At 48.7% G+C, this 12,736-nt stretch overlaps 1 protein-coding gene across 1 annotated transcript; it reads right to left on the bottom strand.

Annotated features, from left to right (window-relative positions):
* Positions 1 to 412: 412 nt before the first annotated feature.
* On the bottom strand, positions 413 to 2,132 carry PTF1A (pancreas specific transcription factor, 1a). The gene is made up of 2 exons (XM_004691301.1): positions 1,355 to 2,132; positions 413 to 971 (listed from the first exon to the last, which is right to left on the bottom strand). Exons 1-2 carry the CDS (start codon positions 2,130 to 2,132, stop codon positions 772 to 774), a joined length of 978 nt encoding a protein of 325 aa, XP_004691358.1. The 3' UTR covers positions 413 to 771.
* Positions 2,133 to 12,736: the final 10,604 nt, after the last annotated feature.

Genomic DNA, 12,736 nt, shown 5'->3' with positions numbered 1-12,736 from the left:
AGGCCCTCCTCATCCTCCCGCCCCCCACGTTTTCACCCAGACCCAGCCGGTTCGCTTTACACTGTAATTAAGCCGGGTGAGTGAAACGTCAGCTCCTAGAGCCCTCGCTTTCCCCTCTGAAAAATGGGAATAATCAACACTCCATGTCCATTTGCTTCATGGCAAGTTTGAAGAGTAGGATAAAGATACAAGCAAACGTTATCATTTAGGGCTGGTGAGTTGAATAAAGGGTGCTCTTTGCGTGTTGAGGGTTGACTTCTATCCCAAGCCTTTTCAGTTAAGTCTAACTAAAAGGTGATTTCTAACTAGGTAGTTATGTGTTGACTCTCTGGTTCAGTTGCTTTTTCCAAAGTAAGTTAATTCTTTGTTAAATAGCGCTATTCTCTGACATGTATTACACAAGCAACTTTCAGAAATGGTGTAAATAGCATTTATTAACATCGCTTAGAAATAAACCACATCTTGTAATAAATTAACAGGAAGTTTTCTAGCTACAGGTCTTCCAACACTGCAGGGCTCTGCCAAAGGTGCTGGGGGAAATCACGGACTATTGCATATTTTTTTTTTTAGAAAATCAGGATAAATTATATAAATTATATATTTAAAAGGAGCTTGTCTATTTCATTACTTCAACAAGACAATAAATAGATAAATAACAGTTGATTGCCATTAGAAAAATGTGATTCTTAAATTACATTTACGTTATAGACTTTTACATGTACAATATGCACAGACATTATCAGATCCTCAGGCCAGTCAGTGCAGAGCTTCTCAGGACACCAACTCTAAGCGGGGTTCGTTTTCTATGTTGTTGAAAGATTTGCTGTTGAGTTTTCTGGGGTCCTCTGGGGTCCACACTTTGGCCGTTCGGATAATATTTTGTTCTTTGAGTTGTTTTTCATCAGTCCATGACAGAGAATGTCCTGCGAGGGGAGGGAGGCCATAATCCGGGTCGCTGGGGGAGGGGGACCCTGAGGAAGTGAGAAGAGAAAACAGACTGTGAATGTCCAAGTCTATTGCCAGCGGAGCCCTCCGGTCCTTGGGGACCCCCCTCGTGGGAGCCTCGACAGAATAGGCGTCTCAGGTTACAGTGGCATGACCCTTTTCTTCCACCCCTCGAGCCCCAGCACCCCCTCCCCGAGACCCCCGAAACTGCAGGTCTATTAGGGACACACGCCCTGCGAGACGCAAACTGGTGGAAGAAAACAGAAAAGCCAGCTCTCGCTCCAGGTTGCCGGTGCCCACCGACCATCTGTGCGTCCCTCAGTTGGCTCCTGGGTCCGTTCACCCAGCCCCAGCCGGACCTTCCCGTCCCCGTCCCCGAAGCCCTGAGTGGTAATGCGGACCCACTTACGGGTGCCCCGATGGCAGATGATGACCTTCTGGGCCTGGCTGCCCGGGCTGTCCCCGCCCAGGCGCCCGCCGCCTCCCGGCCCCCCGCCGCCGCCTGCACCGCCGCCGCGTAGCGGCAGGTCAGCCTGCACCAGCTCGCTGAGGAAGTTGATGTAGCCGATGGCCAGGCGCAACGTGTCCACCTTGGAGAGGCGCTTCTCGTAGGGCAGCGTGGGGATGTGCGAGCGCAGCCCCTCGAAGGCGTCGTTGATCGACTGCATGCGCCGCCGCTCGCGCACATTGGCCGCCTGGCGCAGCTGCTGCAGCTCCGCCTCGGAACGCACCCGGCGCCGGCGCCGCGCGGCCGCCGCCGCAGCCCCGCTCAGGCCCCGCAGTCGGGCCGTGGGGGAAAGCACGGCCGCGCCCGCGCACTGGTAGGCCAGGCACGCGGGCGGCGAGCTGGGCGAGTACGGGAAGCCCCCGGGGGTGGCCCCGGCCTCGCAGCAGTAGCCGCCGCCGTCCTCCGATTCGCCCGGACCCCCCGAGGGCGCCGGCGCGAGCCCGTGCGGGGCCGCCGAGGGCGCAGGCTGCAGCAGCAGGCACGCCCCGTCGCGGTAGCAGTACTCGTGCAGCTGGTGGCTGAGGAACTCCACCTGGGCCTGCTCGTCCACTAGCAGCTCCTCTCCGTCCTCCAGTGGGTCCCGGGAGGACTGGTCGGTGAAGAAGTCCTCCTCGTCGAAGTAGGGAGATGGGAAGGCGTCCAGCCCCCCGGGGAAGTGCTCTAGCAGCACCGCTTCCATGCCCTGCGCCTCGGCGCCGTGGGGATTGGCGGCCTCGGGGTTTCTACGTCGGGTGTTGCAGTTTTTGCTGGTCTGGCAGCCCCCTCCTTCCCGGGTCCCGTGCGGGAGGCAGTGAGCACGCACCGCCCTCCCGCTTCCCGCCCCCGGGCCTCCCTGGGGTGCCCGTGGCCGCTGCGCTCGGGCCGGCGCCTGAGCTGCGCTGGGGAGGGCGCGGTGCACTTGCTGGAACTGAGGGCCGGCACGCGAGGACTCTTATAACTACATCCACAGGCGCGTGCCAGGGGCCCGCGGCGCCAGCCAATCACAGCGAGCGGGGTGCCGGCGGGGAGGGGGCGGGGGCCGGCGGCCGCTCGGGGCCCGGGAGGCTGTGCCCCTCTGGGAGCTCCTGCGGCGAGAAGAGGCGGGGCCCGTCCGGTTCCAGGATCCTCCGGCTCCTCCCCGCGGCGTGTCCAGCGGGTACCTGCCCAAAGCGGCTCCTGCGGTGCGCTTGCGGCCTGTGCCCCTCGGGGTCCTGGAGCCCTGAGCTGGGGTAACCTCACCCGGTTTCTTCGCGTAGCCACGAACTGTGCCAGGGGTGCGCGCCTGCGGCTCAGACCACTGGCGTGAGTGACGGACAGAATTCTCCCTCCTCTGGGGTCCGCGCAGAAATTGCGCGAAGCCTGGGCAGTCCCAGGCCGCTGCGGGCCGGGGTCTGCTTTTCACCACCGTAGGCTGCGAGCGCTGGCCTCTGGCCTGGTTTCTCGGATCCCATCACTGAGCCTTGCAAAGACTCCTGCCAAGTTTGCAGGGTGGAGTGGGGCTGGAAGGCGTTGGAAGGCCCAGCTCCTAAGGCGTTCCTTCCAGACTCTGCGCGGGCAAGGCGCGCTCCTGTGGAGCCGCAGCTCGGGGATCTACTCTGGGGCGCAGGTGCAGAGTGACCGCCTTAGCCTCCCGCCCCTTCTCGCTGGGAGGACGAAATGGGGGCACAGGAGGGGCTGCCTGGGAGAGCAGTTCAGTGAGGAAAGTTTCTACTGAGCAAATCGAGACCCCAGGGGTTCTGAGCAATAAAACCCGATACAAAAGGAGTCTGTTGAACCGTCTGCTCTGGAAGTTAAAGGGCAGAGTGGTGACCTTTCCAAAGCGTGAATCGCTCACCTTTCTGCCATTCTCTCTCTCTCTCTCTTCCGCCGTACCCCCCCCCTTCGGCAATGCAACACGAAGTCCACAGGTTACGAAGACTTTCAGGCTTTTAACTGGAGAGTGAAGAAACTGAGAAGATGGCTCGCGTTCATCATACTGGGATAGACTTCTGAGGCTTCTGGTAGGTGTTCAGACCCTTCTCAAATCCAAGTCCATACCCCTTCAGAACACCCACTTAGACACATTTCTTGATGTTAAAAGTACACCGTACTTGACTGAAAACCGAGACCAAAAGTTAACAGCAAAAGGTATGTAAGGTGAGAAAACAGGCGCCTGCCCTGTAAACTGTCAAGAACCCAGGACAAATCAATCCCTCGACTTACTGCTTTTCACCAAGTTCTTTCATTGTTAGCATCTTAGCGTCATAGCGAGGTAGTTATCCTTAAGCTCCAGGTGTGGACAGGTTTCCCTTCTGAGAGCCAGGGCTGAAGTATCCAGTTGAGATTTAGTTCCCTCACCTCTGTGGGAGAGAAGCTGTTGGGGAAGTATGGGGAGGAGGAGTCTGCGGATCTAGCCATCTAGTGGTCTCCTGAGCCCAGATCTCCTTAAATGAGCCCCTCCTCCCCTTCCCTCACTGGTGGGAATATGCCTGAGCAGCAAATGACTGGACGTGAAAGCCTTAGCCAAAATGTAGTTCGCCATTCAAAGAAGGAGAGGCTGGATTCTCGTCTATTCAGTTTCTTTTCAGGAGGCGGAAATGCCTTTTCTGAGAGATCCACAGGTTTTTTTTTTTTTAAAGATTTATTTATTTGTGCATATAGAACTGGGGTACAGGCCAGAGGCTCAGGGGCAGTGAGAGGCTTCACCAGAGACAGAGTGGGGAACAGAACAGGCAGATCGACGAAGTACACTGCTGAGGGGAGCAGCGGGCGGGTCAGGAGAGGTCTGCCGCGCCATGTGGTCACCTCCAGGGCAGGCAGGAATCGAACTCATGCTGAAGCGGCTTTAGATTCTCAGTGCTGTGCCTCAACCCGCTGCGCCACCTTGGAGGGCCGATCCACAGGTTTTTAAGAAAGGATGTTTATGTTATAGGGAGTTGTGAGGCAAGTGCTGGTTAGCATCAGTGAGTGTGTGTATGGGTATCTTTATACAATGTGGCTTTAACAGTTAACCTCTACAGAAAAAGAACTTATATGTGCTTGATGGGTTGAGGAAAGAGTACAGAAGTTACCTTGGATTTCCAGGGGAGCCACTGGGAAGTTTAATGCTGGTGTCAATGCTTGCTCTCCCCTGAGGCTGACCCAATGAGGATGAATAGCCCTGGGTGCTACCTGGATCCAGCCAGGAGGAAGTGTCCCCTGTTCCAGACATAAGCCCCAGCCCTCACTTTCCGGGCCCCCACCACTCTTTCCCTGAAGGAATTACTGGCTCTCTTTAGACTGATCCTGAGGGAAATGAGGTCAAGGCCTATAGATGTGGATACTGGGCTGCTGGACTGAGCACACAGCCCTACGCAGCCATGTGCACACTCACACACTCACTGCCCTTAAATAAGACATGGTCGCTCTTTTAAAAGGAGAAAAGACATTCACTTCTAATAACGGATATTTCTCTAGGTCACTGGAGGTCGCAACAACGGACAGCTGCCCCTGCTTGGGAAGCAGCAGGTTGGATGAGGACCTGGCTGGAACTGAGCCCCCAGCCTGCCTTTCAGCCCCTCTAGGGAGGTCGCTGGTACACTGCAGGAATGTGGAAGAAAACAAGATCAAAGGTTGCAGGTACTTTGTGGAGAGAGGGACAGAGCTCTGCCAAGCTGCATTCCTCTCTGCTCCTGTACTCAGGAGAATGTCCCCTAACCTTCTGAGGCCCCCATGCCTCATTGTAGAATAACATTCCATCCTCTGGGGTAGGTAATGGAGGGCTGTTTGGTTCTTTATAGCACCAAATCCTGGGTCAGGATGCGAGATTTTCCGTGCCTTTCCAAAGGGACTCTGTGCCATCTGCTGTCTTGGCCTTGGCAGACCCCCCCCCCCCATTTCCTTCAGGTCTTCTACATCTCCCCAATTCTCAGCCCCAGGAGAACTTCTGGAAAGGAGGAAGCCTTGGTGCCTCTCTTCTTCTCTCCCCCCCTCCTCCCTGTGGGACTCTAAACCGTAGGGGTGTCACTGTGTTGTCCTCAGAGATCCCACACTCGTGTATGGATGTGACTCATGGTCTGTCTCCCAGCTTGAAAATGGGGCCCTGTTCATTCCTCATGGCCCAAATCCTCTCCCCTCTCACCTCCTGAAAACAGAGGTGATATCAGGTGACTGGTTTCCCTCTGTCCATCCCTCCTTTCTTTGCCAACTCTCTTCACTCCCATTCTGTGCAACCTCCCTCCTCCCTGTTTGACTGCTGTCAGCATCCACCCCTTACCTCTGAGGCCCCAGAAAAAGATTCCAAAACTCAAGTAGAAGGTCACTGCTGAAAGGCCCCAGAGACCCACAGTAACTTCCTTTAGGCCCTGAGGCAGGTGATCGTCCATCCCAGTTCACTAGCCCAGACTGGTTCTGCAGCCCTGCATCTACCCGTTCATACAAGGTGTACTGGTGTTGATGTGAAGTGTGGTCAATCCAGGTTATCAATTACTTCCTGGTCCCCATGCATGACTCTCCAGAGTTCTGGCTCCACCTCCCATTCTTCAGAAACCCCCTATGTCCTGGAGAAGCCATCAGTGAGCAGGGTAATTCCCAGTGTTAAGACAAAGCATGCAGGATTAAATATTTCTTGACCCCCACCACACTATATCAATTATGAATGCTTTTCCCACTCAAAAGTTTCACGCCAATGATGTGATACTTTAGTCCATCCTGGAAATGACTGGCCTGGGTGACGTTCCTCTCAATAGCTACCATGACCTTCCTTGAATCACACTACTTGCCTCTGCATGCTCTTCATTTCTTCAACTTCTCTTCAGCTGACACCTTCTGCGACTTCTGATGCCATGGGGAGTTCTGGTTCCTGTGTTCTACTCCTACTCTTCATTCCACTACACTTGATTTGGTTTGAGAATCTTACACTGAAGCTACTAAGGTTGCTGGAAGGAATAATACTAAAGTTAGAAAAGGAGATGAACATTTTGAAGGACTTTCAGACGTGTATGTCATTCACTGTCATAATTACGCAAACCGAACTCCATACTCTTACCTCAACCTGAGGGAGAAAAGGGAGTCTCCCCCTTAATGCAAGACAGTAAGAGTAGTCAGAGTTCAACACCAGATCAGGCTGACTCCAAGCCTCACGTGTGTTACTTAGCATCGTTCTGCCTCCTCGCTGTCTCTCTACTGACTGTAACTAGTGTAATATGGTTTCTGCAAAGGATTTGCTTCTTTGCTGCTACACAATATTATGAGAGAAAATGAGCAGGTAGTTCTTATTATTGGCAACTGGAAACAGATGCAAAAAGGCTAACCCCATTTCCTAGAGTGACAGCAAAAGAAAAATTTGGGCCCTGTCCCACTTGGGAGAGAGGCACATGGCGGTGGTAAGACAGAGAAATCCAAATCTGAGCACCCAGCTTCCTGCTTTACATTCAGTTGTTAAACATTAATCTGTTAAGGAACAAATACCTAAATCCTGATATAATTATCCAAATAAGTTTTATTTTTTCTATCACCAAGGTTTATTTGTTGAATAGCAAAGCCAGTGAGCTTTGTCCTTCAGTTTTGTTTTCCTGAAAGATGTTTGAACTTCAGTAATGTAAACACTGTAAGTCACTACTACTAGACTTTTGCATCTTGGTCTCTTTACTGAGCAGTGGGCAGGGCTAGGAGTGAATTTAATAGAAGCCAGAACTTTGGGCACTTTTCTGTTAGTTCCTTTGCAATGCTGTGTTTTCTGGCTTTGTGTGTATCAGTAGGGTCTTCAGTGAATTATAGCATGTCAGTTTAGTGGAATATTCAGCAGTCATAAAAAAGAATGTCTTTAATTTTGGGATATGAAATGATCTCCAAGATGCTTCATTAAGTGAAAGAAGCAAGAGTGACTATATGGTCTTATTTATGCCTACAAAGAAAGGAAACTGAACATCTTTGTTTATGAAGCCATTAAATATCTCTAGATGGATACCCAAAAAACTGATGACACTGGTTGTATTGAGAAGCAACTGAGTAGATAATAGATATTTTTCATGTATACTCTGGGGTCTTTTGATTTTTTCAAAAAAATATATATTTGAAAAAATATACTGGTACTTTTTAAAAGTTAATCATCTTGAGTTTTTAAAAGAAAAATTTTAGAATTTATGATTTCTTCATATGAGCCCTGAAGGAACTCTCCAGAGAGTCTGGATAAAAGTTTCTGTCATCTTCAAAAAATAAGCAAATGGGAACATCCAGGACCAATAATTGTAATTGACTAAATCCCCACACCATTGACAAAGGTTGGCCCTGAATGAAATATTATTCCCTACATGAAACCAATACAAAAAAACTCTTTAAAAAAAGATTTATTTATGCATACAAAAGTTGGGGTGCAGGCCAGAGGTGTTAGGGGAAGGTGAGAAAATTCACAGAGACACAGTGGGAGCAGAACTGGTGGATCTACTGATATACTCTGCCGAGGGGAGCAGTCAGTGAGACAGGAGAGGTCTGCTGCACCATGTGGGTCAGCTCCCTGGCCGGGGATCCAACTGCCCATAGCTTCATAGTGCTGCAATTTAACCCCTTACACTACCAGGGAGGCCCCCTAAACAAAATCATGAGGGATATGACAATATAAAAGAAATTTTAAATTACCAAAACTCACTTTAAAACACTGTCCACAGTCCCAGAACATGCAGGTGATGCTGGCCAACGCTTTGGTCTGTTTCTCTTCCCTAAATTTCTACTTTTGTATCTTCCATTTTTCATTTGGGCAGACTTCATCACAATTCCCCTGTACCTTTGCTGACAGATTTAACAATGGCATGATGTTTCATCACAGTTTTTTTCACATGAGCCTGTCAGTCCTGGAAACTCATGGGTCAGGTAATACTGTCTATACCTTTAAAATACTGATGTGCTCTGACTGTATTCCTTTACAGCTTTCCTTCATGTTGTGATTCTGAAGATGTTGAATCAATGGACCATTACTATCATTGCTCTTTAAAATCCTCTCTAGAGCAAAACCTCTTCTTAGCTGGCTTAATCAGTTTGATAAGCTTAGACCAGACCATGCTTGGTTCAAGCAGGTAAGTACCTAATGATAGTCAAGAAATGTCAATACTTTGGGAGAGCTGCCCTAAAATCTGGAAGTATAGTTTTCATGTATGCATACTTCTCAAGAATGGATGTACACCTTATGTATCCCATCATGCCTCAAGTTTTGCCACCACCCTCAGTCTGGGCACCACTAGAGGTTTGAGTCTGTTTTTGGCACATTTTTGCACATTTTTGCCATCTCTCGGTATCCAGCCAGAGGAGCTGGGAAGCATATGGCTCATGCATGCAGACTCTAGAGACTGCCTGCTGGATTGAGTCCTGGCTCCACCACGACCAGCTGGATATGTTGCTTAATCCCTCTGTGTTTCCATTTCTGCATATGCAAAAAAAAATGAGAATAATACTTGCTCACTGGGCTATTCATTGAGTAATTTAGCAATAGTAGATGCTCAGTAAATCTTGGTGGGAGGAATGAGTATATATTGCCAGTGAGACATGGAATCAGGTAGGAGTTGTTGTTCTTGGGATTGCCCATCTGAGCCAGTCTCTTAGATTTATAGTGGACAACAATGCATAAAAATGTCAGCAAACACTTAATTTGATTCACCATTGACATTAGAAGATTCAGCGTATCTCCATCCAACTGTTTTCACAACTTTTAGAGGCAGATGAGATTAGGCTTTTTGCTGATACTTATGTGGACAAAGCTGGGGGTGGGTTGGGCCTAGAAAAGTGGTCAATTTAGACAGCATGGCCCACAGAGAAAAGCCTGTGAAGGGGCAGAGCTGGCCACAGGACTCAACTGGGGGTATTTGCACAGTCCAGTCTCTCTGTTTCTCTGCTGCTGTGGTTCCCTAAGATGCTTGCTTTTCCTGTACCAAGAGACTGTTCCACACCCAGGAATTTGATGTTCCTAGTGAGTGTCCTGTCTCAGTTCATGGCCCTCTGGTTTTCTGGATCTATATACCTTAAGGCCTCATAAGTTCCCTTTCAATGTTGTGACCTTGTTTAGGTGATAATCTTTAAAAATTATAATAACAACAAAGAGCATATTTGAGCCATCTGGAGAGCTACTTATGACCTGGCCCTGTCTTTGAACTTAGATCCTGAGTCTGAGTCATTTGTGTTTAAGATTATGGGTAGTGTCAAACAGTTTACTTTAAACTGCTTCAGGCTAAAGAAAACAGAGGGCCTCCCCACGGCACAGGAGTTGAAGACACAGTGTTATCAAGCTATCACTGCCACTGGAGCATGAGTTTGATTCCTGGCCGGCCAGGGAGCTGGCCCATATGGCACAGCAGACCTCTCCTCTCTTGCCAGCTGCTCCCCTTAGCAGTGTATTTCAGTACCTCTGTCTGTTCTGCTCTTTACTCTGTCCCTGGTAAATCCTCTCACTCCCCCTCCCTATTGCACCTCTGGCCTAGACCCCAGTTCTTGTAGGCATAAATAAATAAATCTGAAAAACACACACACACATACCTTCACAACTTAAAAAAAAAAAAAGAAAGAAAAGAAAACACACAGATATCCTGCTGGTACCTAGAAAAGACCTAATAACTAAAAAACAAGTTAGACAAAGCCATCATGGGAGTCTAATTAAACTGGAGAGAAGGGCTGAAATATCACAAGCCCACAGCAGACGTAGGCCGGGGTCCAAGTCATATCACCTTTCTAAGTGGTAAATGTCATCATAACAAAGTCCATTCATTTATCACTTCAAAGGTAATTTGAAATTTTCTTGATTTATAAAGTTTTAAATTTGGTTTCGTAGTGATATAAGAGAAATACATTAAGAATTTATGCTAATTTTATATTTGTAAATATTTAATAGCATGTCCATAATAAGTTTCACTGATTCTGGGGGCTCATAAAAGCTTTTATTATTGTGTTGTTTGCTTTTCTATGAAAAGGGTGAAGATTTTATATAGAAGTATATAATATACACTTGTGTGTAGGTAAATATGTTCATCTATGTAAATTCTTGCATATATTAAAAGCTGAATTTGAGAAATAGTGTTCAGGATGATCATCAAATACACACATTTGACTTTAGGTGAAGGGCTTAAAAGACAGAGAGGCAAGGGGATAGGGAGGTAAAGTGAAGGGAAATAGAGACAGAGAAGAAGTAGCAAGAAGAAGAATTTGAATTTAAAAAAAGTTTATGAAAGAGCAGAGAATGAAAAGGCCTGGACATTTGACAAACTGAGATCGAGTCCAAACACAAATATCAGTTCTCCTCCTTGTGGTTGTTTGTTCCTAGATAAGTTATTTAATCTTACCAAGCTTTCATTTCATTGGCTCTAGGATGGGGAGAAATAATATTATCTACCATGAGAATTGCTGTGCTAAACTATTTGGGGTCTAGAGGTGAGAAGTTGCAATCTCTCTGCCTTTCACACTCTCCGGGAAGTAAGAGAGAGCGTCATTAACCCAGACAGAAGGGCGGGTGCCCTGGGCTAGGGCCCCATGAGCACAAGAGAAAAGGAGGATTTCATAACAGGGCCGACACTCAGCTAAGTAAGCCTGACCAGGAGAGGGGGCAGAACTCAACCATGGAGGTTGTCTGCATTTACAAAATCCCAGAGGTACAATATCCCCGGGGCTTCTCCTGGCAGCAAATTCATGGGATGTTAAAGGCTCAGTCTCAAGCAGACCCAGGGTCAGTGCGTTTCAATGTGCCTTTCTGCATCTCCTTTTATAGTCCTGCCTCTCTCCCCGGTCCCAGCATGAAGGGGCCTCATGATGACCACATAGATGCCCCACCAAGACCCGTGTCCTCAAAGAATGCCCGGTGCTCCAAATTATCCTTTTTGCCCTCTTTAAAAGCTGATTACTTCAGGGCCATTGATCTCAGTGAGAGGCCATAAAGGAGAACATCTGCTCCACTAAGGTGTGAGCAGCACATAGCAAGCACATCTCCATCTCTTTCTGCCATTTCTTTAGTATCCTGCAAGGTAACAATATCAATCACAGGAAAGAACACTTAAAGTGTGGCATCTGTGGCCTACTACAGTCACTTGAAAGTATTTTGGGGAGTCATTGGAGATTTCCTCCTGCCCCTGCCTCTCACCTTTCTGTAGTCTTTGCCAGTCATGGAAACATTCCCAATGCTTACCCTCTGCTGGAATGTCTTCCTGCTTCCTCATATGCTTCTGATCCTGTCTGTCTCTCTCTCTCTCTTTTTTTTTTTTTTAAAGATTTATTTATTTGTGCATACAGAACTGGGTACAGGCCAGAGGCTCAGGGGCGGCGAGAGGCTCCACCAGAGACAGAGCGGGGAACAGAACAGGCAGATCGACGAAGTACACTGCTGAGGGGAGCAGCGGGCGGGTCAGGAGAGGTCTGCCATGCCATGTGGTCACCTCCGGGACAGGTGGGAATCGAACTCATGCGGAAGTGGCTTAAGCTTCTTAGTGCTGTGCTTTAACCCGCTGCGCCACCAGGGAGGGCCCTCTCTCTCTTTTTTAATAAGCCTGAAACCTTCAGAACTGCATGCAAGACTGGGTCTTAGAGGGAGGTAGAATAGGAGCAGAGACTCCTAAGAGTGTTCAGAGTATAAGCAGAGCTGCAATGGCATCACTGTTTTCCATCTCCCCGCCCTGACTCAGCATGATGCAAGGACTTGACGTGTCACTAGCCTTAGAGGTCACTAAGGGAGCACGACTTAGGGGGCACTTTTTCCCTTCAGTTGATCAGATTTGAGCAGAAGGATCACACTGAGTTTCACCTGAAAGGCTTTCGCTTAGATAAGCACCCATGTTATGCAAGCTGCTAGAACAAGCCACAGGTCATTGCAGCTTCTTCCAGGCAGATGATAAACTAGCACTTCCCTTTTCTCTTTGAGGTCAGATGTGATCATTTAACTTGCTTGACTAATAAAAGGAGCATAGAAATGACACAGCACTTTTGAGAGGAAGCCTTGCCATCTTCTATGCAGACTGTGGAGACACACCTGGAGGTAAGACATCTGTCAATCTGTGGACCTAAGTGACTATGATGAACAGGTAAAGCCTCACAGAACAGGTGACCTGGAGAGAAGTCAGCTTTCGTTATGTTTAGCCCCTGAGGCTGGGTGGTGCGGAGGGTGCTGCTGAAGTGTAACTGCCTTATCTGATACTTTTGTGGTACTAACCTTTGCCTTGTGTCATTGTATGGCTACCAGTAAATATGCAGATTAAAGTCTTTGGGGGTTGCATAATAGAACTCAACTTGAATTGACTTAAATACCAAAAGGGGGCCATGGTATAGGATAAGTGTGGGGATGTCCTTGGGTTTCAGGAGAGCAGCAGTAATAGGTGTGTCAAA

Source organism: Condylura cristata, unplaced genomic scaffold, assembly GCF_000260355.1.
Source record: "Condylura cristata isolate star-nosed mole 26May11 unplaced genomic scaffold, ConCri1.0 scaffold00030, whole genome shotgun sequence".
NCBI classification, from domain to species: Eukaryota; Metazoa; Chordata; class Mammalia; order Eulipotyphla; family Talpidae; genus Condylura; species Condylura cristata.
The sequence above is the reverse complement of the archived record's forward strand: the minus strand, read 5'-3'. Positions and strand labels throughout refer to the sequence as shown.